The sequence below is a fragment of the Moschus berezovskii genome, chromosome 23 (assembly GCF_049115385.1).
Source record: "Moschus berezovskii isolate FMDL1 chromosome 23, NW_MosBer_1.0, whole genome shotgun sequence".
Classification (NCBI taxonomy): domain Eukaryota; kingdom Metazoa; phylum Chordata; class Mammalia; order Artiodactyla; family Moschidae; genus Moschus; species Moschus berezovskii.
The window spans coordinates 29,778,929-29,805,269 of record NC_142482.1 but is presented as its reverse complement, the minus strand read 5'-3'; the positions used below and the strand labels follow the sequence as shown (position 1 = coordinate 29,805,269).

The following is a 26,341-nucleotide window of genomic DNA, read 5'->3' as shown; positions in this document are numbered from 1 at the left end:
TGGAGCTTCCCAACCGGGAGAGGTAGGCTATGCAAGTATTATTACCCCTGCTTTACAGATGAGCGACTGTGAGATGGAAAGCGCTTGGATCAAGGTCACCCGGACTTAAGGAGCAGTAAAGTCTGCCCCCGCCCTCCCGCAATTGGCAGGAGGCAGACGTGGAGGGCTGCGCGGATGCAGGACTCGTGGGATGCTCCCGCCAGGGGGCGCGCGCAGCACGGGGACGTCGCCCCCGCGTCCCCCTCCGCGGGGCGGGGCTGAGAAGGACGCGGGCTCCCCTCGTTCGCGTCCCTGCCTAGCGGTTCTCGGCTGTCGCGCGCGAGGCAGGGACTCGAGTGCTCGTTCGCACTTGGCTGGGGTGAAGGAATTGAGGTCTGGTTCTCGACGCTTTCCGGGGCTGAAGATGCAGGGGAGGGGCCCGAACAGCGTGGAGGGAGGAGCTCAGACGGGGGCAGGGAGCCCACCAGGCAGAGGTCGTCCTAATGACTCTTGGCACCTCTGTCTCTAGGGCTCGCATGTCCCGCACCCAGGCTCTCCCGCAGACTCCCTTCAGTTCAGTTCAGTCGCTCAGTCGTGTCCGACTCTCCGCGACCCCATGAATCACAGCACGCCAGGCCTCCCTATCCATCACCAACTCCCGGAGTTCACTCAAACTCATGTCCATCGAGTCGGTGATGCCATCCAGCTATCTCATTCTCTGTCGTCCCCTTCTCTTCCCGCCCCCAATCCTTCCCAGCATCAGAGTCTTTTCCAGTGAGTCAGCTCGTCTCATGAGGTGGCCAAAGTATTGCAGTTTCAGTTTTAGCATCAGTCCTTCCAAAGAACACCCAGGATTGATCTCCTTTAGAATGGACTGGTTGGATCCCCTTGCAGTCCAAGGGACTCTCAAGAGTCTTCTCCAGCACCACAGTTCAAAAGCATCAATTCTTCGGCGATCAGCTTTCTTCACAGTCCAACTCTCACATCCATACATGACCACGGGAAAAACCATAGCCTTGACTAGACTCCATACACGTCACCCCGTTTAAATAACAAGACTCTGGGCCACAGAGGATGGGTGGCACAGATGGTACTTGGCAGGCCCAAGATGGAATCCTCGTCTCTGAATCTGAACCACGTCCCCAACCCATACAAAGTTCCTGGGAGCGGGTAGCTGTCCTGAGCAGAAGCTCTTGCTTTTGTGTGGTCCTGCTGACTCCTTTAGCATTTGCCCTGCTGTCTGGAGCCAGAACGCCGGCAGGCTCATTGGCAGGAATCACCCGGACCGCCAAGGCCGTGAGGCTCTGGTGAGCACAACTCTCCCGAGGGCACCCACACAGGAAGCAGGATCAGGTGGAGATGAGCAGGAGGAACCCAACTGGGACACAGGCTCCTGGTGGGTTGTGGGGAAACGTTGAGTTCTGCTCACCTTCATCCTCCCTATCAGCTTGCCCCAGGAACCAGATGGGCCTCCCTGGAAGCCTGGAATCCCTCCTTCAGACTGCCACTCTTCCTGTGTGTGTCAAGACGGGTTTCAGGCAGGGCCTGCTGGCCAGAACCCAGCTGTCTCTTTAAGGTGACTCTGCACTTCTCTGCTCACATCCATTTTGATTCACTATCGAGAGTTTTACATCCTGAGAATAATTTTCCCAATAATGGGGGAGCTTCCTGTCAAGCACCTGCCTCCATCATACTACCCCTCACCCTGCTCTTCCCATCTTCACTCCAAAGACTACAACCAGGTATGTTCTAATTCATCAGTTATACCTGATGGTTCACTTCTGTTTTTAAGGATGATGGCTAATTTTGCTGGGGCTCTTTAACTTTTCAAAGATTTGAAGCCCCAACAATTCACCAAATAAGATTAAACAAGAGGGAAGTTTCCGTGGGGCTGTGGCGGCCACCTCAGGGAGTACAGCAGCCTGTGCACAGACCACTGCTTGGGGCAGAAATGTCACACGGAAGGAGATGACCAGCACAAGCCCAGCCTTTGCCCACCTTACAGGAAGCAAAGTGCAGGGTGAAAGGTGAGGCCCCAGAGGCCTGCCTCCCACAGACAGCATTGCCTGCAGAGCGCCCTCTTGTGGCCAGGAACCGTCACTGCAGTTGGGCCGGCAGGAGCGGTTTTCTTAACCCCCAGAGCTTTCAAACCACCACTCTCAGGTGAGGACGCTGAGGTCTTCAGTAAAATGAGTGAGATTCACTTTTTGATAATTGCATTAGAAAAAGTTTTGGAAAAGATATTCTAATACTCTTCTTAAAACATCAGTTTCAGTCAGGGGACTTCCAGTAGCTAAGACTCCACATTCCCAATGCAGGAGGCCTGGGTTCAATCCCTGGTCAGGGAACTGATCAAGCACAGTCAGATAAATAATTTTTTTTTCAAAGTTCAGAAAGATGTGACTGTAATCTAAAATGTTTGTCCTTCAAGTCACTGCTGGAGTTGAGAGAAACCTACTTAATGCCCATCTCTATCGCGTGGGCAGAGGCACTGAACTGAATCCTACCACACAGCTGGAGTCTGGCCTGTGAAGACTGAGGGGGGACAAGCAGATGCAAGGAGGCGAACACTTCTGGGTATCTCTGGGAGCTTAGAGTGAAAACATAGAATGTGGACCTGAACCCGAAAAACATGACTGGTAGCTGGAGTAAGATAAGAGCATAAGCCCCAGTTACAAAAGGTGCAGAGGGGGGAGGAACCGTGGAAACTGGTGGCTGCTGGTGGTAGAGGAAGAACAGGAAATGCCTGGTGTGCTCCAGGAGAGACCAGCCTGTGACTCAATATTCTTTTCAGATTATTCTACAGGTACATGTGTGATGGGCTGCAGTAGACCTGGCTGGAGTCCTGAAAGGCCAGGTAAGAGGCAGGAAGGGGCCCAGGGAAAAAGCACAGGGTCCCTGAAGGGCTGTGGTGCTGAGGAAGGAGCCCAGTAGGACTGTCCAGTGTGGGTACCATGGGTCTGTCGAGGAGAGGGAGCAGAGAAAGGGTGCAGTTTTCTCTCAGCCTCGTGACCAAAGGGTTCTGCAGGGATGAGAGAAGACTCAGGGCACCCCTTGCTTTTGAAACTGATATGAAAGGAACACCTTGTTTCCCACCAGCCTCAGATTGTGTCCTGGTTTGACGTGTACCCTGGGGTGTATCTGTGGACTCCAGTTCCCCATGTGGTAATACTTAACTCTCCTGTTAGGATTTCAGAGCTAATCAAAGACCCTTAAAAATGTGCCAACAGCCCTTAATGAAGCCTGAAGCCTTCAATTAAATTAAACTGTCAGAAATAAAGCCCTGACAGAAGTGCCAAGGGCATGGGGGAGCAGTTGGGAGGTGGAGGGGTCAGTGTCAGCTCAGCGGCCAGAGCTCTGGTTTTACTTCCTATCAGGAAGAGCTCTTTCTGAGACAGGGGACTCCAGTGGTATAGCCCCCTCCACCGGGTCCTCTCACGGTTCTGAGCCACTGCACACCTCCCGAGGCCAAAGTCTGGGAAGAGAAAGGGGCCCAGCTTCAATGAGGACACACAGGCCCCTTGTTCGCCAAGAAGTCTGCCTTGACTTTGGGGTCAGGGCCTACTGCCAGGCAGGACAGAACCCTCCGGTTGCAGCCTCTTCCTGCTGGTGGGGTGGGGGTGGGGAGGTGGAGCTGGCTGCTTTTAAAGAGCTCCCTCCCCAGGCTGTGGGGTGAGGATAGAGTGGAGGGGGTGACACTAAAGACAAAAGAAAGATGGGGCACTGTCTCCACCCCCAGGCCTCCGAAAGGAGGAATGAAATGGCAAAAGGAAATAGCCTTTCTCAGTCTCAGCCAACAGTCTGGGTGTCCTGGCTCCAGGCCTGTCTCTCTTCTGTGGCCCCAGCAGGAGGCACTGTAGCGCCTCTGAGACTAAAGAGGACCCACTCCACCCTCCATGCCTTGGACCCAGGCCCAGTGCTGGCCAAGGCCCATCTGGGTCATGCTCATCCCCCCAGACTCAGGCTGCCATCCCTCTAGCCTCTCCAGGGCATGAAGCCATGGCTGGAGGACACAGGGAGCCACGGAGGAAAAAAAAAAAAAAAAGTTTATTTAATCAGCCTTTGAAGGCACCTGGTTTGAATATAAAAAAAGGCAGTAAAATGGCAAATGTACAGGGTTCATGATGGGTAGGAACATGGAGAGGTGGGGGGAAGAGGCACATGGGGAGAAGGGGGCTGCAGAAATACCAGATCGGACTTCAGAACAAGCAATCCTGGCCCCCGGCCCCCTTGGTGCAGGCAGACGGACGAGACACACAACTCACTCTCTGAGCCTAGGAACCCCTGCCGCTCTGCCCGGGCAGGCGTTGGTCAGAGCCAAGAGTGGGGGTGCACGTGAGCAGAGACTGCGTCCCCTCCCTCAACTCTGACCCTCCAGCCCAGTGTCCCCATGTTCATCCACAGAGGCTCTCTCCTCGGGGCCTGGATGCCGGGCCCAGCACAGGCCATGAGCAAGCAGAAGATGGCTAGACGAGAAAACCTCCAGAGGGCCCCTGCCCACCCCCAAAGGGGAAGGCAGGAGCAGGCAGCCGGTGCCATCCTGCTGTCCATCCACGGTCACACGAATGCCCGGAACAGGAAGGAGAAGACGGCCCCCAGGGCCAGGCCCAGAGACAGAAAGAAGGCCATGATGGCTCCAGCCGTCTCTGCCTCAGCTGGCTTCACTTTCCTAAAGGAGGGAGGGCGAGCTGACCTTAGGACGTCCCTGAGCCCAGTCCCCTGCCCCACCCAGAGCATCTCGTTCTGACCCACCTGTCCTCCTCTCCCTCTTGGGGAGGGGTGCGTACTGAGGCTGTCTCTACCTTTCCCTGGGAGCTCCTCCTCCCCTCCCACTGCCTGGGCCCCGAGGGCCAGTGGGCTCCTCTCTCAGCCTGGAAACCCTGAGCTCCGCAATCAGGAGTCTCCTTCCGCCCACTCTCCCTCTGCTGAGGGTCCCCGGCTGGAGCACTAGACCCTGCCCGAGGCCACCATACTCCCCACTCACTTGGGCCCGAAGCACATGCTGAGACTGGCAAGGTAGCCATTGGAGAAGGCGAAGCCAGCCATGAAGATGGTAAACCAGGCGTCGTGCTCAAAGATCACAGGCAGGCTGCGGCGGGGCTGGACATTACACAGCAGCAGCAGGGGCACAAAGGCCAGCCGGGCCAGCACCAGGCTCAGCAGCCAGTAGCTGTCCTTCCCAGGCTGCGGGGACCAGGCCATGCCACGGTCAGGCTGGGCCAGCCCCCGGGGCTCCATCCGGAGGCCCTCAGGATCTGAATTGAAACCTCCAAGCCTAGTTACCCTTGTAGGGTACTGATCGGGAGTGGCCATGGCAGACAGAGCCTTCTGGCCATGTGCTACAGCGTGACCTGGGTGGTGATTATCAGGGGTGTGTGTATGTTTACGTGTGTGTGTGTGTAGTCATTAAACTGTACATTTACAACTTGTACACCTTACCATACATAGATTATGTCTCGGTTTTTTAAAAAAAGCACAGTCCCCTTTCCACCATACTTTCTCAGTTTGCTCCCTGGGTGTCTCAGTCTGGACTCTCCCGTCTCACAGGGGCTTGGTGACCCTCCTTCACTTACCCACATGGTGACAGCTGTGAGGCTCCGGCCCAGCCAGTCAAAGACATTGAAAGTCAAGAAACAGGACACGGGAATGAAGTAGGCCTCTGGAAGACAAAGAGTAGATTAGGAGAGGGTTAGTGGGTCCAAGAAAGGCAGGATCTAGCAACCAACCCTGACTCTCACTGGGACCTGGGGTTCCCAGGTGTGAAATGGAGAAGATGCTTCCAGGCCGGGGAAGGGTGAGTGGACCAGCGGAGACTGGCTGAGGAGACGGCAGCCCAGGCGCCCCTCTCCCAGGCTCCCGGCCCTGCTCTCGGGTCCCCATCCTCCCCATCCTGGGGGCCCGTGGTGTCCTCACTCCAGGCGCCGGTGCCTGCAATGCTGGACTTGACCTCAGCTGTCACGGCAGGAAATATCCCAATGGTGATGGTGAAGACGAGGCAGACGGAGAAAGCCGGGACTAAGATCTGGAGGAAAGGGACCCTGGTGTCTTCACGGTGGCTGTGCATCATTAAAGAACCGAGACTCCCCAACACACACACACGTGCGCACACACACGCAGGAAAACCCAGGCAAGTGGCCAGTCTCCAGTCAGAGGGGGGGGGAGGGGCATGGGGTGGGAAAGGATCAGAGGAAAGGGAAGAAAGGGAGGCTTAGAAGGCAGGACGCCCCAGCCCCACATACACTTTTGAGGATAGTGTGGACAGAGTGGCTTTCCTTGGCGGGCTGAGAGCTGGGGGCCGAGAATCCGGACTCCTCTTGGCCTGCTTTTGATTCCTCTACTGGGGGGTTGTGACAAGTGGTGAGAGGGTCTTCAAGTTGTAGGTGGAACAGAGCAACAGGAAACGACACAATCCCCAAAAGGGCTGGGGTCAGCTGGGGGTGGACACCCCCTTAAACCAGCGCACAGCCCCACCCAAGGCTTAGCCCAGATGGCCTCCAACCCCCACTGCCCAAGTCCTCTGGGTCCTGACCTCACCCAGGAGTCTCAGGTCAGTCACGCCCTGCCCAAAAATCCATAATTGCTTCCCAGTTGCATTCAAGGCCACCCAGGCTCTCCCCCAGCTTCTCTAGCCCAGCCCTTGTTTACTGGTGTTACCACCCCCCACTCCCCATCCCTCTGCATCACTGCAGGAGGCTCATTCTTGCCCCCAGCTCATGCTGCCCCCCTGCTGAGCAGCCATCCTCCACCCCAGCTTCCTCAGGTTCTTCAGACCTTTACTAATGAGGTCCAGCTTGGTCTCCTGCTCCCCGGGCCCTTCAAGCTTGAGCTGCCGGTAATAGCGGTAGAATTCCTATCAAGTGAAGGAAGGTGGAATCAGAAGCAGAATCTCCAGAGCTTCTTCCTCCCACAGGTTTCGTCCCCTTGGTCTGGAGCCCTGGACCCCCTCTCTCCCCGCCAAGAACTCCAAACCTGGGGTTTGAGTACTCACCAGCCGTGGAAGGACCAGATAACAGATGATGGTCAAAATGGTAACTCCGCAGGCTGTGATAAAATAGCCGAAGGCACTTTCCGACAGCTCAGAGCCACCTGGGGCGGAGGGTGTCAGCGATCAGAGGCCGGCCCCGTCCCCTCCTCCCCGCAACCACCAGGGTGACAGGCAGATAGATGGCAGGACTTACTGGCGATGGCGCAGATCATGGCCACAGAGGCGAAGAAGCCTGCCAGGCCCTGGCCACTCATGATGGGGGCTGTGTAGCTGGCAGGCAGGAGGCCGGCCAGGCCAAACAGGCTGCCCTGCAGGATGGCGCCAAAAGCTGTGCAACAGGGTGGACAGAGGAAGGGAGCGGGGAGCCGGGTGGGTCGTGGAGCCTTGGCAATCCCTGCTTGACTCCCAGTAAGTCCTGACGCTGAGCAGCCCTTCTCTTCCCACTCCCAGGGCCCCCACTCCCAGCCCTGGTCCCTCCCTGCTCAGGCTCTTGAATCCTCACCACCCAGAGGGAGGAAAAGATTCCTCTCTGACCAACCGTGGGACTTCTGCCCAGGTCCCCGCCCAGCCCCGCTTACAGTTAATGAGCATGATCTTGATCATGGTGATGACAAAGAAGGACAGCGTGGGCAGGGGCACCTTAACCAGGATGGCAGTGATCAGGAACACCAACAGGATGGCCACCAGGCTGCCCAGGATCCGCACAGACTGGGGGATCCTGTTGGAGAGGAGGTGGAGGCAGAGATGGGTGGTGAAGCCAGGGGCGCAGCCCAGGGAGGGCAGGAGGCAGCGAGGGGGTCAGGGTGGGGGCCTGGGGGCTCACCTCTGATGCAGGAAGGAGTTGAGGCAAGTGAAGATCAGCAGGGGCACCATGGCACAGAAGGTCATGACGTTGTTGAAGATGGCACTGAGATGGGTCCTCTCTGACGAGGGTGCCAGGGGGCTGGCCGAGGCCTGGATATCCTTGCTTACTTCAGCAGGGGCCAAGGACATATTCTGGGACGTGTCCAGGCGGTCTGTGAAATACTGTGAGGGTTACAGAGAGGAGTGTTGGCACCTTTCGACCTGTGCCTGCAAGCATGTATCCAGGCCCTAAATGCCCAGTGGATGAGCCCCTGGGAGCCCATTCCCACATCTCACCATAGTGGCTGTCATGAAGAAATTCCAGGGCAGCAGCGTCCCCAGACCCAGTATGAAGAAGATAAGCCAGACGGCTTTGTACCTGGGGATGGGAGAGGAAAGTGGGCCAGATGACCCACCATCCCACCTTCCTTCCCAAATCAAACCTGGGGCAGCCCCACCCTCTTCCATCTCTCCAGCTGTCCCAGGGCTCAGAACATGCAGAGGAGGAGGTGGCCTGGGATGGGGGAAAGGGCACAGATGAGTCCCGAGGGGGAGGGGGACCAGGGGCATAGGACCGAAGGGCATGGCCAGAAGGACCTTGGTTCTTAGTCCCAAAGACTCGGGGGACCCTGCAGGTTTGGGAACCGAAGTGACCCACACATCCGGAGGTGGTTTTGGAAATCTTGCTAAAGACTGGGGGGTGGGCGGGTGAGTGAGAAAGCAAAGTCTTTGCAAAGTCAAACAAGTCTTCTACCCCCGCTGGGCAGACTGGAAGTGATTACACTGTCTGGGCAGGACTGTGTGGCTTTCCAAAGAGGAATCTGAGGTCAGGAAACTCCCAGACCATTCTGGATCTAGGAGGACAGGGATGCGGGTGTCTTGGGACAGCTGGGAAGTGAGAGAGCTGTTTTTTCCTGGCCCAGACAGAACCAGCTTTGTAGGCTGCACTACATAGGAGGCCAGGAGGGATGGGCCATGAGACATCATCTGGGCTCCAGAGTGTAAATAAAAGCCTCCCAGCCTGGGTCAAGATACTCACTTGCCCCAAGCCCTACACCTCAAGGCCTGTCTGGGATGGGACAGCTTCTCCCAGGGAGCCCTGTGGTCCCCAGATGTGTCTGCCATACTTTCCCCAGTGTCCACACCTGCTGTCTTCACAGAGCTGGCAGGGACAAGCCCAGGGCAATGAGGAGACTGGTCAGGCCAGAGGGCAGGGCCTGGCCCCACAGGGTGGGGGCCTGGGTGGGTGTCCCAGGTGGGTAGGTCTGAGTGCTGAACAACTGCAGCCCCTCCCACCTCCCTCCTATAGTCCCCACCCTGAGGAAGAGAGGTGAGGCCTGGATTCAGAGGCCCAAATGAAGGGAGCAACTCCCAGCCAAGGTCCCACAGGATAGGGACCCAGTGTAGGGCCACTGGAGAAGGCAGAGGGGTTCAGAGGGCTGCCACCAGAATGGGGGTGCTGGGATGGGGTGGCAGGCAGCCTGGGAACAAAGGACACCAGGGAGGGATCCAACCAGGCAACCCCTAGGTCCTGTACTTACTACGTCTCCTTAAATTCCCTTCCATCCAAGTAAACCTCACCTCTGCTTCACAAGTGGGAGGCGGTCCCAGAGAGATAAAGCTAAGTGCCTAAGATCCCACCACCAGAAGTGGCCTTCGGCACAGAGGGCCGGGATGAGCAGGGGATGGGGCTGTGGGACTGCGATGGAAAGATGTTGTGGGCACCAGGCACGGCTTCATCAACTTTCTTGGGGTCTAGACCCCTGGAAGAACTTGTATCCAGCTACGGTCTCTTCCCCCAGAACACACGCATGGCCACAGCTGTGGGTCTAACTGGAGGGAAGTCCTAGGCTCCAGAGGTGGGGAAGTGAGAGGGATGTCAGAGAGAGGACCAAGGCAGGCCAAAGTCAGCTGAGGCCAAGGCCATCTCCGTCGGCTGGCCAGCCTGGAATGAGGGGTGCTGCCAAATGTCTCCCCACGGTGCTGGCGCTGGCGGGAGGAGCCGCTGGCGGGAGGAGCCGGAAGCTGCCGAAGAGCAACACTGGGAACTCCGACAGGCCAGGGAGGGGCCGCCACCACCGCCCTGGGCCTCCCCGGAGACACTGCTCTCAGCACCCAGCCATGACACGCAGGGCCCCCTGATGCACACGTGACTCATAGCTACCTGGCTGGAAGGCTCATCGTCAGTGGCAATCCCAAACTCCAAAGGATACAGCCCCCAGCCCCCATGGAGACCCATTACCGCTCCCCTGGATCCACAGCCCAGGTTCCTCTCCCCGGTACCTGTCCTGAGGCTGGTGACTGGTTGTCATGTTGACGGCGTTCTTGGTTATGCCTGGCTGACAGCTTCCTCCCTCCGGTGCTTGCTGGAGGCAGAAGCAGTGTGAGGCCCTGTCGTGGCCCTGTTTCCCTACAGGCCTCTTCAGGCTCTTAGTGGGGGAGGGTGGGTGAGGAGAGCCGGGCAGACAGAGCAGGCAGGCTGCAGGGTCCTGAAGGTCCCGCTCCTGGCCCTGCCTCTCAAGGCTGCTCCTTTTGACCTGCTCCGGCCCGTCCCGCTGAGCCCCCCTGCCTGCTCAGACGCTACCTGGCTCCCCGCCTGGCCTGGCCACTGCCTCCGCTATTTTTATCCAGCAGCCGAGGCTGTCTGTGAGCAGGGAAACAGGGGCGGGTGGAAAGCAGGCGAGGAGGAGGAGGAAGTATGGCTGAGAGGGAGGGAAAAAAAACAGGCAAAGGCATGAGGGGGGTCATGAGAGGATGAGAGGGGTCAGGGACAGTGACAACAATGGAAGTGGGGACAGAGGAGCGAAACAGAAAAGAGATAAGGGGGAAGAGGGAGGGCGGGAGGAGGACGTAACACACAGATCTGCAGCAGCAGCAGCCTCAGGCGTGATGACCAGGCCAGCCAGAGAGGCCAGCCTGCTTCCCTCCCTCCTGGGGCAGTCTCCCTCCCTGCGGCTCTCCCTCTGATCTCTCTGCTCTCCCGAGGAGCCCTTGGGCTCATGGCTAGGGCGGGCTCTGAAGAGCCTGTCCCCTCCTGCAGGCACCCCAGATGCCAGCCTCTCTGTGGGTGGCACCTTAACCATCCTTTCCAGCCAGTGCCCAGAGGTTTCCTGGTTCCTGGCCCATTTTCCAGGAAAACACTTTAGGATGCACACGGGGACACAGCTGCTCCCTTTACCCCCGGGGACATCCCATCCCCCCTCTCCCCCCGCACTGGGTTCCTCTCTGACTCATTCCCAGGCCCCTGGCTTCTTCCCCTTTCTGAGAGCAAAGTTGGAGGCAAGATGGAGGGATGGGAGAGCGGGCCTGCCCAGCCCCCAGCCTCCCCACTTCTTACCCCTTCCCTGCTCCCCGCTCAGGTTGGGGGCGGAGGGGGCGTGGCTCCCTGGAACTAGGAGAGGAACCAGCTTTCCCTTGGATGGCATGGAAAGCCAGGCAGGGGTGGGCGGGCCTGTCCCCCACGTGCAAGCTCTGATGTGAGCTCTGGAGCCAGCTCTGCCTCCTGGGTGAGGACTGGCTTCCTTGCCCACCTGGATCAGCACTCACCGGATGCCCAGACTTGCCAGCAGAGGGGTCGGGGCAGAGGGTGCCCGGGCAGTCTGTGGGAGGTGGTCCTAGATCAGAGGCAGGCGGCAGGTCTTGTCCATGGGCTCCTCCTGAATAAGGGTCCAGAGTGAAAATTGCAGCAGCGGGAGTATCTGGAGACAATCCCCCAGGTCCTGCTGGGGGACGGAGCACCTCCATTCTGAGAAGCCTTCTGCACTGACACAGCCAGGGAGATAAAACCCAGCCCTTATCTCCCACCAGCAGTCTCAGCAGGGGAGCTAAGGGGGTGGGTCAACTCCCAGGTGCAGCCAGTACTCCAGGCCCCAGCCTGAGATGGACAGCCCTGGGGACTCTGAGAAAGGACCTGGACAGGCCTTTCTGCTCCTCCCAAAAATTCCTCTCCACCCCTCCCTGTTTCAACTCCAGCCTCTCAACTCCAGCTTCTCGGAAGGCCTTCCTCCCCTCCTCCCCCCACCACACCTGGAGGATGATGGCACAGGGAGGGAGAGGCAGACCCGGACACCCCAGAATGAGGCAGAGGGCTTCTTTCACTCTTCCTGCCTTTCCACAGATATTTACCGAGGACTCCTGCATGCCAGCCAGGCAATGTTCTAGGCACTTGGGAGAGTGGTGAACGACAATTTTTACATTTTTGAGAAGGATGGAGGGGGGCGCGGTGAGAGGGCTCTACTCTGGGGGGTGGGCAGAGGAGGTGAGAGACTCATGTTTTCTATTAGGTGGAAGGAGGGAAACCCCCAGCTTCTCACTTCAGCCAACCCTGTTCTCTACCCACAGGCAAGATTCCTGGCAGTAAAGAGCAGGTGCAGTTTCAACACAGGTGGAGGCTGGGGTGGCGAAGAGAGTATTTCCTCTCTCTCAGGAAAATTTGTTTTTGGCTTAGGAGTATTCCTTCCTGCCCTCTGACCCTCCTCTTCACCGCCCCCAGCTCCACCCTCACCCCCGTCAGCTACACCCCTGCTCTCTGTTCTCAGCTGCCCCCAACCCCAGCCCTGAGCACAACTCAACTCCAGGGGCAGCCCACTCCTCCGGCCGACATCCTGAAGGTCAGTCACCCCTTTTGCTTTTGTCTGCCTTGGCCCAATCAGGGATTTGATACCAGTTCAGAACATCTGGTTTCCCTCCAGCCATGCCCTGGCCTGCCCAGATGGGGCCCTGATAGCAGCCACCAAACTGGGCACCTCCTGGCCCCCTGGCCCCCAACACCTCTCACCCATGCCAGCTTCTAGAGACATCTCTGTGGTAGCATCAAATTCACCACTTTCCTGGATCCCATATGGGGCAGCCACCACCTGCAGATACCCTCTCTGGCCCTTGGCTGCCTTCACAACCACCATAAACTAATATAGATTGTCTCCATCGAACAGATGAGGACAGCTGAAGTTCAGAATGGTTGAATCATTTGCCTAAGGCAACAGAGCTAGTGAACGAGTGAGTTGGAATTCAAAACTCAATGTGAAGTTTACTCTAGGCTCCTTCCGGGGAGGGGAGGGAGGTTTAAAGGCAGCTTTTTATACTGGGAGGTGAAGTAACTCTACTCCAACTAAAGGGTTAAAAAATAAGGTGGGGGTCAGGTCATCTCCAGTCTGACTTGTGTCGGGTGTAAGGCTCTCCCCCACCCCATCACACACACATCCTGGCAAAGAGAGCTCACACAGACAGGAAGACAAGGCAAGAGGATCTGGAGGTGACCGTGACCGAGAGGAACGGGCAAAGGAGTGGCCCCAACAGGGGTGAGGGGCAGGGGTGGGAGCAGCCTTCATCCGCCACAGCTCTCCCCTGGGAAGAAAATCTGGGATGTCCTTTAAGTGGAGCAAGGGTGTTCTCTCTGGGAATAAACGAGGACGCGCCCAGGAAGGGAGGGAGGCCAGGTACAGGGTTCGGCCAATAAGAGGCCGGCTGTTAAAGAGACAGCGCCTCCACCTCTATTCCGCGTGCTCTCCTGCCCATTCCCCGCACCCGGCGCAGTTAACGGTGCGGCCCCTCCCCGGTACCAACGACGAGATTGATCGAGATTAACCTTCAACTCGCCCGCCCCTTGGGGAGGTCAGCTCGGCGACAGGCAGTTTCAGGCCCGGTGGCCAGGTCGTCCCCGCCTGCTGGGGTCCAGGTCCCGGCACAGTCACCCTACGCCCGGGCCCCGGCGCGCCACGTGCGGCGCGGCTCCGCGCGGGGGCCCCGTCCCGGCGGCGCAGCGGCCAGGCCCAGCCTCCCTGGCCGCGTGGCAGCAGGCAAAAGCGGCGCGCCTCCCGCCCCGGCGACCCCGGCCCGCCCCGGCGACCCCGGCCCACCCCGCCGTTTTCCGACCCGCTCCCACCCGCCGGGCAGCACCTGCTGCGAAGGCGTCCTCCCGCGCGGAGGTCTGCGCGCTCTCCCGGGCAGCTTCCCGCGCCCGCCCGAGCACTTTCAAACCCGCCCTCCGCTCGCCCCGCCCCGGCGCGCCCCCGCCCGCGTCCGCTCCCCCGCGCTCGCCGCGGCCCCGCCCCGCGCCCGCCAGCCCGGAGCAACGGGGGACCCCCGGACCCCAGACCCCGTACCTGGCTGGCCCACACTGTGCACTGTCTCTGTGTGCTGGACCTCTGGGGGCCCTGCCCCGCCAAACGCTGCCCAATCACGGAGCACGTGGGGCTGAGCATATCCCTGGTCTCCCCGCTGGGGTTACACGAACTCCCACACGGCCGTCTCGGGACTCTCCCAGCGACAAACGTGCTCAGGCAGATCCGGAGCCCCCCACCCCCACCCGCGCCCCGTCCGAACTCCGTCTCAGATGTTCCGTTGTGGCTCGAGAAGCTGCCGCCTACATACACCACTCTCACAGCGCACCGTTTTCCTTTCCAGCGCCGCCTTCCCTATTCAGTGGCACTTGCTTCGTTTGGAACTATCCTCTCGGTCCCCATGCCGGGGCATCCCTCTGACCGAATCAGTATGATGTGTGACCAGGGTTTTCCCACCTCTAACACTTACAGATCCGCTCACCCACAACTGTGATTTAGAGAGCTCTGTGTGTAGGGGGTGGGGGAGAAGGTTGGAGGCGGAGGGGTGGCAGCCCTACTGTAGCCCTCTCATGATTCACCCTTTCTAAATCCAGAACTTGGGAAAAGCTAAGGCACTGCTGGGAACGGGAAAAGTCACATCCTGAGTGAATCCTGTAATCCTGATACTCAGGGAGGGAAGCCTTGCTGAGCCCTACATCCTCCCAATCTGAGGAGGAAGGGGGTGGGCACGCTGAGGGATGATTGGTCCTTCTCCGTCCTTTTTGGTTGGTCAGTAAATTTGGGGGACAGGGTAATCACTGCCCCTGCAGCAGCCCTCAGTACAAGAGGACAATCCAAAGGCTAGAGAGATGCTGAGGACACAAAATCCAGTCCAGTCCCACTCCCTTAACCCAGTTACCCAAGAGGCCTTTACCCTGGAGAAAGTCACAGACACTAATTAACAATTAGCACATCATAGGGATAAGGGAGAGTCACACCCTCTCTCTCCAGTGAACAGACTGGGCTTTGAGGCAAAGGCTAATTTTTCTTCTTAGGACTGATCAGTGGATTCACCCCAAGATATTCAGAAGAGCTGTTGCCAGCCTACTGGTTCAGGGACCCACAGAGACATGACACACCATCATCCCCTGGCCTTAACCAGCAGAGGGCAGGAAGAGGGGTATGAGTAGTGTTTTTCTAGGCACTGCCCCACAGCTTGAGGGCAGCTTCATGTCTGGGTCTCCCCTACCCCATTCCTACCCTGTGTTTGTCCAGCCTCTCTCTTCCTCTCCGGGCCCTCCTCTACCCTTTTTCTTGGCCCCTGTCTCTCTCCCCATCCTCATTTCCCGTCTCTGAGCCTGTGGGGGTGGCAGGCTTTAGTGGCCAAATGGATCCGGCATGCATGGCCAGGCTGGTGGCTGGTGGCTGCAATTGTGTGCAAAGGGGGCTGGAAGCGGAAAGAGATTGGGAGGAAGTGGTGAGGGTCCCAGACCAGACAGGGGAAGGTTGGTTTCCCTCCCCACCCCCTCTGAAGCCTAGCCTGCTAATAGATGGCAACAGGCAGGGCTATTATTGCTGGATAGAAGCCTGTCTGGCACTCTCCTTGCCTGGGCCCCCAGCCAGCACCCACACCCCTCCAGCACAGCCTCTCTACACAGGGATGGTTGCTGAGGGCCAGGGCCCTCTGCTGGACAGCCTCGGAGCCCAACTTACAGTGGCCTGTGCCCACCAGGCCCAGCCAGTGCTTGTCATTCGCTGCCCAATCTTTTGGCTCCCTCAGGTCCCGGGTACAGGAATAGGCTGTGAAGCACTGATCCAGCTGCACCCCCACCCCCACCCGCTCCCCCACCTCTGTGAGGCTGTGACCTGTGACTCCCTCCTCCCACTTCCAGGCCCCAAGGGTGCCTCATCACCTCACACACACAGTCCTATCTTTTCCTAGCCCTGCCTCCATCTGTGTTTGCTGTAAGTGTGTTTGCTTGGCTCTGCAGTTTGTCACCAACGTGTCTCATGACTGTATGTTTTCAGCTGTGTTTGTGACTCTATCCCCATGGCCTTGTGGCAGGGCTGGGGCCAGAGAGAGGCCAAAGAGGCAACTTGCCTGAGGTGCCATATTTAAGGAGGAGTCCAAATATTCCAGAATCTGGATAAATAATGTTTTAATACAATATTTTCTTTAAAAAATCAAAGTGAATGCAAGAAACAAAAATCCATTACGGACAAAATATCAGCTAAGATGAAGACAGAATCCAGCCCTCTCAGTCAGATACCTCAAGTCCCTCACCTTCCTTATTGGGTGTGTAAGGGGGTCAGGGTTCAAGAAGACTGGACTTGGTTTTCCAGCTTCCTGTCTCAGACATCTGCCTCATCCTTTGCTCCGAGGTCTCTGACCCTGGACACATCTGCAAGTGATTAGGGGAGGGCAGTCATCTCACCACGGCCTCCAAAGTCCGGGGAAATGATCTCCGCCAGAAACCGCAGAAGCAAACTGTTGATTTCCACCACTCCACGATAGCCCCGCCCACTCCGCCTCCGCCCCGCCCGCCAGGGAAAGAGCAGGCCCCGCCCCTCGCCGCTGCCCGCCTCTGCTGCCCGCGCAGCTGCTGGGACTTCCCAGGGGGCCTCCGGTGTCCGGGAGCGGGGACGGAAGTTCCCGGGCCAGTTGGCCCCTGGTTCCCGTTAGGCCTCCTCCCTGCGGGACTGGTGTCGCCGTGGCCGGAAACTGCAGATCGCTCCGGGTCTGACTCGTCTGTGCCACCGGGCTGGGAAGGGGCTGCAGCGTACTACCCCGGCGTCCGCCCCGCGCACGGTTGCAGACTCCTAAGAGAGGAACTCTCCGGGAGGCCAGGGGGAGGAGAAGCCTGGAGCGGGCTGAATAAATAAGGCGCCCGGGGCCTTGGAAGGGACCAGGGGTTCGAATCCCCTTCATCCTGCCCCTCCCCCAGGCCACCTTTCTCAGTGTGAGGGGGTGGGGTGCGAGCACGTGCACTGGCTTTTGATGACCCCTGGAGGAAGCAGATGGTGTCCGGGTTGGGGGAGGCGGGGTCTGGCGGAAAGACGCGCGGGGCCGGCTTGGGGGCCCACAGCTCTGATCTCGAGTCTTCCCCCCAGGCCAGCCTTCTCACGGAGTGTGCAGACGGGGTGAGGGTCCTGCAAGGGGCTTGTAGCCTGTCGTCCTCACTATACCGCCTTGAACCGGGAGCCCAGGGCTGGGTGGAGGCGGGTAGGAGGGAGGAGTGTTGCAGAATAGTAAGCAAATGATCTGGAGGCAGTTATGCAAAATGCCTCTGACAACTCTTTTTTGGAGATCCCAGAGGGGCCTCCCACTGGAGAGGAGAAATGAAGAGGTGAATCCCTCAGATTACGCCCCACCTACACTGTGCCCCCTAGATCCCATCCTGGGCAGAGTACCCCTCAGGGGTATGCATCTCTAGGCTGCTTCTCGGGGTGGGGGGGAGCTGCCCACAGGGTCCCTCCAAAAACAAATCTCCTTCTTCCCACACCACTAGCTGAGAAGAGTGTCCACCCTCGCTGGAGGACATTAACCTCTTTACCGTGAGCTGCCAGCAAGATCCAAGACTGCTGACTCCCAGTGTGAGACATTCAAGTTAGAAAGAGAAACAGCTTCCAGGGCATTGGGACTAAGAGGGACAATCACAGAGGCAGCAAAAGGAAGGCTTGAGGTGTTCCCCCACCCATTTCTGGACAGTTTCAACTGTCCTGCAGTGCAGGAGTGTGACAGGACTGTCAAAGGCATCCTAAGAATTAAAGGCAACAAATATTTATTGAGCCCCTATTGCATACTGGGCTTTGGGGGGGCAGGACTAACTCCCTAGGGAACCAAGTTCTTACTATTTGGGAAATCTCAAACCAGAGACAGTCTGGATTAGCGGAATTGTCCATTGTCCCAGGGTTAAGCATTGTCCTTCATTGGACCTCCTGTCTCCATTTGCCTAGGGGTGGGGGTGGTGGAGTGTCAGTTCCCCTCCCATCAGGCCAGATGTGATTAGAAAAGGTCTTGGGAAGAATGCAGGGAGGAGGGACGTGATCTGTTTTCTGGAAGCACGGCATCCTTCCAATCCTTTCTGCTGGGGGGGGTGCTGTGTCCTAGCTAGACCCCTCAAGCTCAGTCCCCCACCATGTCTTCTGCCCACTGGGCAGGCTACAATCAGTGATGGGGCCAGGACTGTCTTAATCCGAAATAAAGCATTTCGGGGGGCACAGCTGCTACCAGAATTCATGGCCTCATTTTGGGGAAGCTAGCCTCTCCCTCCTCTCCAGGCGGGCCACTCTGGAAGCCTCCCCGGCGTCCGGCGGGCGTCTCTGACTGAGGACGAACAACAGACAGCCCAGCAAAGCCTCTCGCAAATCCCGGGAGCCCAGGCGGCGGGCCAGCCGTCGCAGCAGAGGCAGGAGGTGCTGACGGGCCAGGTGGGCAGCGGGCAGCAGCAGGCGGGCCAGCAACGTGCGGAGCAGCAGCGGGAGCAGAGGAGCGGGCATGGCTGGCGACTTGCAAGGCGATCCAGACTCCAGGCTCTGCTTTCTTCTCCCTTCTCACCTGGCAAAGACATAAGGAGGTGGGCAGGAGTAGACTCCCGCTTCAGTTTACACCCGCCAGCCCCCAGATCTCAGTTCATGGGTCATTTTAGCTTTCTGGAAGCCCTTTCTCTAGGACGGGTGGCTGGGGCCTGAGGATTCTCATCACAGCACGGATGGAGATGGAGTCAAGGCAAGAGTGAAGCCCGCGCTGGAATCTCCAGCTCGCCATTCCAAACCTCTGGGGCTCCTACTGTCCCTGGAATCCTCCCTTCCATCAGTCACCCGCTCCTTCTGCACACCCTCAGTCACCTGGCATTCCCTAACCCCTCTCCCTCAATCCAGCAGGAGTTCTTCCCTAGACAATTCTAAGTTCTCTTTTCTGGGACCTTGATCCAACCAGGCCTAACACTTCCTACCCTCCCAGTTCCCCACCCCCACCCATGGGCAGCAGCTCTTACCAGTCAGAACTGCTGTTCAGCATCAATGTCTGGCTGAATTTGCCTGTAGGGGCCACATCCTCACTAAACACTACACAGGGCTGCCCCACCCAGCTCAGCCCCACCCAGAACAGCTTGCCTGGGTTGGGGGAGCAAGGGAGAGACAGCTGTGTTCTGGTATCTGATAGGTGAAGGGAGGGGGCAGCTGGGCTGGAAGAAGAGATGCAGTAATTTCTCCTACCGGATGCAGACCTCAGAGTCTAAACCCAGACTGCACTTTCTAATGGTGTGATCTGAGGCACGTTGATTCTTCTAGGTTCCAGGCACCTCATCTGTTACCTCAATAATTGGGAGGAGTAACTGGAATGGGACAATGTATGAGACCCACTGACCCAAACCTCAGAAGCAGTAAGGCTGCAACCCACACACCGGACATGCTCAGGGCGGCCCAGACAGAGAATAGGACCGGGGCAGGCATTCTGGGCTGTCTCCTGGGGAGTGGAGAAGTAGGGTCAGAGTCCATATCATAGCTGGACACAGCTGGGTGGAACTCCCACTCAGGGATGGGAAGAGGCATACCCATGTCAAGACCCTTTCCACATTTTTCTCTGGAAGATTAAATGGAGTTCCATGAGATAGTCAGGTAGAGACGGTCCAGATTTGTTTTATTTTGTTTTTAAATACCTCATACTGACGTGTGCACACTGCTATATTTGAAATAGTCAGCCAACAACCACCCACTGTATAGCACAGGAAACTCTGCTCAATGCTCCATAATAACCTAAATGGGAAAAAAATTGAAAAAGAATTTGTCTATGTATATATATATATATACATATATATATATTCAGGTATACCTGAATCACTTTGCTGTACAACCAAAACTAACACAATATTCTTAACTATACTCCAATATAAAATAAAAATAATTTAAAATAGTACATAAGATAAATACCTCATTCTTCTACTTCCTAAAATTGGTATAATTTCTGCCTTGATGGACTCAGATGAGATAATGGCCATGAAAGCGTTTTGTAGAATAAGGACATGGGAATATGATTGTTTATCATCAGCCTGTCACCACCCACCATTAGCATCATCATGATCTCCACGTTCCACCATCAACAACCTTGAAGAAAGAAAACTTTCAATTTTGTCAAAAAGGTCTGTCCTCCTTCTACCCAGAGGAAGTAGGGAGTGGGGGTCAGCTAGCGTACAGATGTATAGATGTGGTCTTCCTTTCCTTCCTGTCCCTTCCAGAGGAGTTGTGATGGTCAGTATCTTCCTTGGACATGTATTGAGTACGTGTGTGTGTCATGCCTGTGAGTTCATTTTGTTGTTATTCAGTCACTCAGTCGTGTCTGACTCTGTGACCCCAAGGACTGCAGCACGCCAGGCTTCCCTGTCCTTCACCATCTCCTGGAGTTTGTTCAAATTCATGTCCATTGAGTTGGTGATGGCATCCAACCATTTCATCCTCTGTTGCCCCTTTCTTCTCCACCCTCAATTTTTTCCCATTATCAGGGTCTTTTCCAATGAGTCGGCTTTTCACATCAGGTGGCCAAAGTATTAGAGCTTCAGCATCAGTCCTTCCAATGAATATTCAGGATTGATTTCCCTTAGGATTGATTGGTTTGATCTTGCTGTCCAAGGGACTCTCAAGAGATTTCTCCAGCACCACAGTTCAAAGGCATCAGTTCTTTGGTGCTCAGCCTTTTTTATTGTCCTGCTCTCAGATCCATTCATCGCATATCCTGCTCTCATTTCTGACTGCTGGAAAAACCATAGCTTTGACTATACGGACCCTTGTAGGCAGAGTAATATCTCTGCTTTTTAATATACTGTCTAGGTTTGTCATTGCTTTTCTTCCAAGGAGCAGGCAAGGAGTTCGTGATCTCACTCAATTTTCACCATTGCTCTTCAGGGAAATGACTATTATGACCTTTGTACAGATCAGGAAACTGAGGTTTACAGGGGTTAAGCAATTTACCCCAGATCACACAGCGGATAAATGGCCTGGTCACCCCACCAAGACCTGCCCCTCCTCCAGGCTCTCCCATATCTGTAAGAGGCAACTACCTCTTTCTAATTACTCTGACCAAAATCCTGGAAGTTATCCTTGACCTCTGTCTTCCTATCACAGTTCACTACCCACATTAGTAAACCCTGAGGGCTCTGTTTGTCATCTTTCACCTGAATTATTAGAATAGCCTTCAAAATGGTGTTCTTGTTTCTCTTTTCCATACACTGACCAGGGTGATCTTTCTAAAACATGAATCAGATCCTTTCCTTTTTCTGCTTAAACTGTCCAATGACTCCCTTTTCATTAAGAATTAAAACCAGAGGCTTTAACTGTGACCTCCGAGGCCCTGGCTTCCAAGTTCTAGTCCTTGCCTCTCTCACTGTGGCAACCACGCTGGCTTCCTGCTGCTCCTTAACTGTGCCAGACATGTTTTTGCCTCAGGGCCTTTGTACCTACCATTGCTCCTGCTTACAAGGCAGTATCTTCAGGCATCCATATGGTTCCATTGCTCACCTCCTTTAAATGTTGGTTCAAATGTTATGCATCCACTCTATTTTACAGGACATTCACTCTACTCCATCCTGCCTTCTCTCCATCCTCTCTTCTGCTTTATTGACCTCCTCAGCAAATCCTTCTGACAAACTGTATATCCTCCTTCCTTATCTTGCTGATTTTTTGTGTCCTAGAATGTAAACTAGAATGTAAACTCCATGAGAGTAGGGCCTTATGTCTGTTTTGTCTGCTGCTCTGTGTCCCCAGTGCTCAGCAATAAATATTTCTTGTAAGAATAAATAAGTATGTATTCTGTCAAGGGCTCCAAGTCCAGGCCTGCTTGCTACAGAGCCTGTGCTATTGAGCCCCAGAGCTCTGTGAATCCGAACACATTTCTAGGATGTGTGCAGAACCCCTGCGGGCCACAGTCAGCTAGAAAGAGCCACTCAGAGGGGAGGAACTGACCACGGTGAGCCCAAGGGAGGGGAAGTAGATTCCCTCTGGGATCTGCCAAAGTATGTAATCTCCAGGGAACCTTAGAGGTCCCACCAGGCCCTGACCCAGATCTACAATTGCTGTGACCTTGGGCAAGTCACAATCCATCCCTCCCAACTCAGTGTACACAGATGTGAGATCCTCTGAAACTGTGGACAAGCCTCCGTGTCCTTGTCTTTTTAAGTAAAATGTTGACTCAAGAGTTCATGATTGGGAAATGTGAGAAACAAAGAATAGCTGTTGGGCTAAGGAGCTGGTTAACAGTTTAGACTCTAATTCTGCCACATAAAACAATCACCAAACATCCAACAGTGAGATCCTTGGATCCTGGGCCTGGGGCAGGACCTCTGTCCCTTCCCTGTCCCCAACAGACAGTGAGGCAGGTAAAGGAAACAGGATGTTGTCTCCAGTCACAATGGGAAACCCCAGAGGGGGTTGGGAAGGGAGGTGGGGGAAGGGCGGCAGCTGTGTCCAGGGCCTGGATCTGGTTTTAGTTCATTCTCTACCCCTCATCCGCTCTTGGGTTTAACTCACTTCATCTCCTTCCCACTTTCACCTGGGATTAATCCCACCAAGTGGCCTTCCCCAAGGCAGAAAAGGATTTCCTCAGCTTTTCCTGGAAAGATAACCATCCCTTCTGGCAGCAGAGCTGCCAGGGAGCAGTTCCTTCTAGTTCCTGATTTAGCTTTGTGTAATGGATCCTGCATGCGTGGCTCTGACCTCTGTCCCCAGTCCTCTGCTGCGGGGGAGGAAATTGGCCAAAACTCCTGTTCCTCAAAGTCAATTAAAAAAAAAGATGTATTTGGGTGCCAACTTGTGAAGTTAAGGCCTGTAGGCTGAGTCATAAATGACCCCTGAAGTCCTTTCAGTGGTTTTCCCCAATCCACGGGCTTCCTAGAAATGTCCTGGGGACCCCCTCCCCCCATATATAGACATCATTTTTTATATAATTTTATTTATGTATTTATTTATTGGCTGTGCTGGGTTTTAGTTGCTGCATGGACTTCTCTCTGTTATGATGAGCGGTGGCTACTTGCTAGTCGCAGTGTGCGGTCTTCTCATTTCAGCAGCTTCTCTTGTTGCTGAGCACAGTCTTTAGGGTGCATGGGCTTCAGCAGTTGAGGTTCCCAGGTTCTAGAGCACAGGCTCCAGAGCACAGGCTTCATAGTTGTGGTGCACAGGCTTAGTTGCTCCAAAGCATGTGAGATCTTCCTGGACCAGGGATCGAACTCACATTGCCTGCATTGTCAGGCAGATTCTTTACCACTGAGCCACCAGGGAAGCCCACGTAGACATCATTTAATCGGGCCGTTCATGTCAACAGCAAGCATATATGCGGTGCTGAGGACACAGGACACACACATCTAGAGTCAACAGCATGACCGACAAGGACATGGGCAAACCAGTTCAGTGGTGAGAGCTGGGAATAGAACTAATGGGTTCTCGCGAGACCTGGGAGCACTGGGCCTTCTGCTCCTCCCACCCCTGTCTGCTGTCTCCATCTAGGGCTTCAAAGCCCTGTACCACCCTGCCAGTCATTCTGCTAGGACCCAGACAGACCCGTGAAGAGTGCTTCCGATGGTCACTCCAATCTGGATTTACCCTCCGGCTCTGGTACCCTCTCAGTGCTGCTCTGGATGACCAAGCATACAAGGCCAACTGGGGGTGTGAGTGACTTCTTGGAGTTGTGCTGTGTGGCGGCCCTCCTCCCTACAGTGGTAATCATCATATAATCTGCCTCAGGCAGTATCAAGAGATGGGAGATGTCCAGAGCTTGGCTTTTAGAAGGTGTTCAATAAATCACATTTTCCTGCCTGATTGGGAGTTGGGGATTTGCAGATGCAAACTGTTATATATAAGATGAATAAACAACAGAATCGTACTGTATAGCACAGGGAGCTATATTCAACATCCTGTGATGAACCATAATGGAAAAGAATATGAAAAAATATATATATATGTATAACTAATCACTTTGCTATACAGCAGAAATCAACACACACACACTGTAAATCAACTACACTGCAATTAAAATAAAAAAAGAATGTCCTTTCTTCCATCACTTTGGGTTGTCCCTCCCAGGACATCCTGTGTCTGAGGCCAGCCCGACAGGTTGCTCCTTGAAGGCCTGGTACGAGGCACCCTGACACCCACGAACAGCCACTGACAGTGGGTGCTGGGGCTCAGTTATCACTTGAAGAAGCCTTGGAGGTCTGGATTCTGGTTCTGCCGTGTTCGGTCATCATCCCTGCCGGGGGGGGGGTTCAGCACTGGGCTATAGCCAGTGGGCCATTGAGAGCGATGTCAACCCCCAAACAAGGATGCTGAAAAGAGGCCAGAGAGGCCTCACCAAGGGCAGGGAGTGCTGAGGGGAGCAGGTGTCAGAAGCAGTGCAGAGGCCAGCCAGGTATAGGACATGTCACTGGGGAGGGGCAGAGTCCCAGCCTTATCACTTATCACCTCTCTGTCTGCGACAGTAGTCACTAATCTACCTAACTGGGGCCACTGTGAGGATTTGAGACCTGAATGTGGTGACAACTAAGAGAACACTGTGGGAACAGCCAGTCCTCCACGGTTAGAGAGGGATGATCCTTTTCCAAGACCACCTTTCCTCTGCCCACCAGTTTCAGGCAACGACAGACCCATGAACAGGCAATGGGCCCATAAGACACACACGAGAGACACAGGCTCATAGGACATTCAGAAGGGACTTTCCCTGGAGGCTAAGACTCTTTGCTCCCAATGTAGGGAGCACAGTTTTGATCCCTGATCAGGGATCTAGATTCTGCATGTGGGGTGGGAAGGGGTGGCGTAGGGTGGGTGGAAGACATGAAGAAAAGGGTTCAGGGAGTTGGATGTTGCCTGAAAGAGTAGCTAGAGCTGACAGGTGGGGCCCTTCCCTACCGGCAAGAACAGTTGCTCCGGACTGGGGGAGGGAGGCTCAGAGAGGGGCCTGTATAGAATGCAACTCATTGTCCCCACTGAAACAGCTGTGCCTCTCTGCAGACTCAGCTGACAGGCCCTGAGGTGGGAGCTGGGAGCCCCGTACATTCGGCAAGGTCTCACAGAAACAGTCAGCTGTTGGAGTATGACAGCTGCTCCCTGGACCTGGGGGGGAGGGCGTGGACCAAACGGGTAAGGAAGGATGCACAGTTGCTGTGGGGGTGGGGAGGGGGGAAAGCCAGCCATAAACCCCACAGGCCCTGGGAACAAATCTAACAAAGACGGAACAAGACCCTCATGGAGAAAAGAAGCACGTTTAAAAATATAAGTATTTATTTACTTATTTGACTGTGCTGAGTCTTAGTTGCGGCAGATAGGATCTTTGATCTTCACTGCAGGATGTGGGATCTAGTTTCCGTACCAGGGATTGAACACCGGTCCCCTGCATTGGGAGCTTGGAGCCTTAACCACTGGACTACCAGAGAAGTCCCCAAACAAAATTTTTTACATAAGGACCAAAATAGAAGCCCTAGTACAGGGATGGATATGACAAGGTAATGGTCAGGAAGGTATCGTGTTAGAAAGATGTTGCGTCTCCCAAAAATGAATCTGGAATTCAACAGGATTCCAATTAACCCAGGACTGTTGGTTTTTTTGTTTTTTTTTTCCTTTCTCGAATTGCATAATCTGATCATAAAATTTGTATGGAAGGAAAGAGGCTAAGAAAAGTCAAGTCAATCTGAAGAAGAAAAAGAAGAAGGGATACCAGTCTGGCCTGACAGATACTACTATGGCCAATCTGGCAATATGGGAGTTAAAACTGTGGCAGAGGGAACTTCCCTGGTGGTCCAGTGGCTAAGTCTCCACACCCCAATGCAAGGGGCCTGGGTTGGATCCCTGGTTAGGGAACTAGACCGCACATGCTGCAACTAAAATAAAATATGCTTCATGTCACAAGTAAGACTCTACTTAGTTGTATTTGTAGGTGCAGCCAAATAAATTAATTAATGAAAAAAAACTGTGGCAAGATTAGAGTGCACACAGTGACTAAGGAACAAAATAGAGACCTTAGAAGCAGACTGAAGGATATATGGGGCAGAGGGGAAATTTCTGGTCAGAGGAGAAGGGATAAACAGGATCAGAAATAGAACTGGACACAGTTGGCCATCTATGAGGGAAATGATCCTCTCCCACAGCGACTACAAAAATAAATTCCAATGGCATTAGAGACCTGAATGTGAGAAGTAAAATGATGAAATATAGGAGCTGATCTTTAGAAATTTGGGATGATAGAGAATTGTTTTATGGATTTTTAAGAACTTTCTTGTTAGGGTAATTTTCAAAAGTACCTAAAGGTAAAGATAAAAGTATAATGATTCCCCATGTATCGATCACCCAGCTTCAATAATAATTTGAAAACATTTAACAAAAGACGCTATAGAAACTCCCCTGGTGGCCCAGTGGCTAAGAATCCACTTTGCAACTCAGGGGATGCAAGTTCGATACCTGGTTGGGAAACTAATATCCCTCACGCCACAGAGCAACTGAGCCCTCATGCCACAGTAGT

The 26,341-nt window shown here is 55.0% G+C and overlaps 2 protein-coding genes across 5 annotated transcripts; both read right to left on the bottom strand.

Annotated features, from left to right (window-relative positions):
* Positions 1-4,010: 4,010 nt before the first annotated feature.
* On the bottom strand, positions 4,011-14,066 carry SLC29A1 (solute carrier family 29 member 1 (Augustine blood group)). 4 transcript variants are annotated; one of them, XM_088831105.1, is made up of 14 exons: positions 13,909-14,066; positions 11,354-11,463; positions 10,091-10,173; positions 8,105-8,186; positions 7,788-7,990; positions 7,543-7,682; positions 7,158-7,292; positions 6,968-7,065; positions 6,751-6,829; positions 6,219-6,313; positions 5,893-6,001; positions 5,553-5,638; positions 4,964-5,163; positions 4,011-4,648 (listed from the first exon to the last, which is right to left on the bottom strand). In XM_088831105.1, the coding sequence occupies exons 3-14, from the start codon at positions 10,117-10,119 to the stop codon at positions 4,537-4,539; spliced, it is 1,368 nt and encodes a 455-aa protein (XP_088687231.1). In that variant the 5' UTR covers positions 10,120-10,173; positions 11,354-11,463; positions 13,909-14,066; the 3' UTR covers positions 4,011-4,536. The 4 variants fall into 4 exon arrangements, with proteins under 4 accessions (XP_088687231.1, XP_055262634.1, XP_088687230.1 ...); XM_055406659.2 differs by having other exon boundaries at positions 6,219-6,346; positions 13,909-14,065; XM_088831104.1 differs by having other exon boundaries at positions 6,219-6,316; positions 13,909-14,065.
* Positions 14,067-17,215: 3,149 nt separating this feature from the next.
* On the bottom strand, positions 17,216-18,947 carry MYMX (myomixer, myoblast fusion factor). Its single transcript, XM_055407108.2, has 2 exons — positions 18,843-18,947; positions 17,216-18,403 (listed from the first exon to the last, which is right to left on the bottom strand). The coding sequence occupies exon 2, from the start codon at positions 18,343-18,345 to the stop codon at positions 18,091-18,093; it is 255 nt and encodes an 84-aa protein (XP_055263083.2). The 5' UTR covers positions 18,346-18,403; positions 18,843-18,947; the 3' UTR covers positions 17,216-18,090.
* Positions 18,948-26,341: the final 7,394 nt, after the last annotated feature.

What these genes read in the sequence shown, in the direction of transcription:
- SLC29A1 (XM_055406659.2), bottom strand. Translation starts at nt 10,119, where the DNA reads ATGACAACCAGTCACCAGCCTCAGGACAG. An exon ending in AACTCCTTCCTGCATCAGAG is followed by an intron (nt 7,683 to 7,787) that starts GTGAGCCCCCAG and finishes CCTCTCCAACAG; the next exon opens with GATCCCCCAGTCTGTGCGGA. An exon ending in CATGATCTGCGCCATCGCCA is followed by an intron (nt 7,066 to 7,157) that starts GTAAGTCCTGCC and finishes CCTCCGCCCCAG; the next exon opens with GTGGCTCTGAGCTGTCGGAA.
- MYMX (XM_055407108.2), bottom strand. Translation starts at nt 18,345, where the DNA reads ATGCCCGCTCCTCTGCTCCCGCTGCTGCTCCGCACGTTGCTGGCCCGC.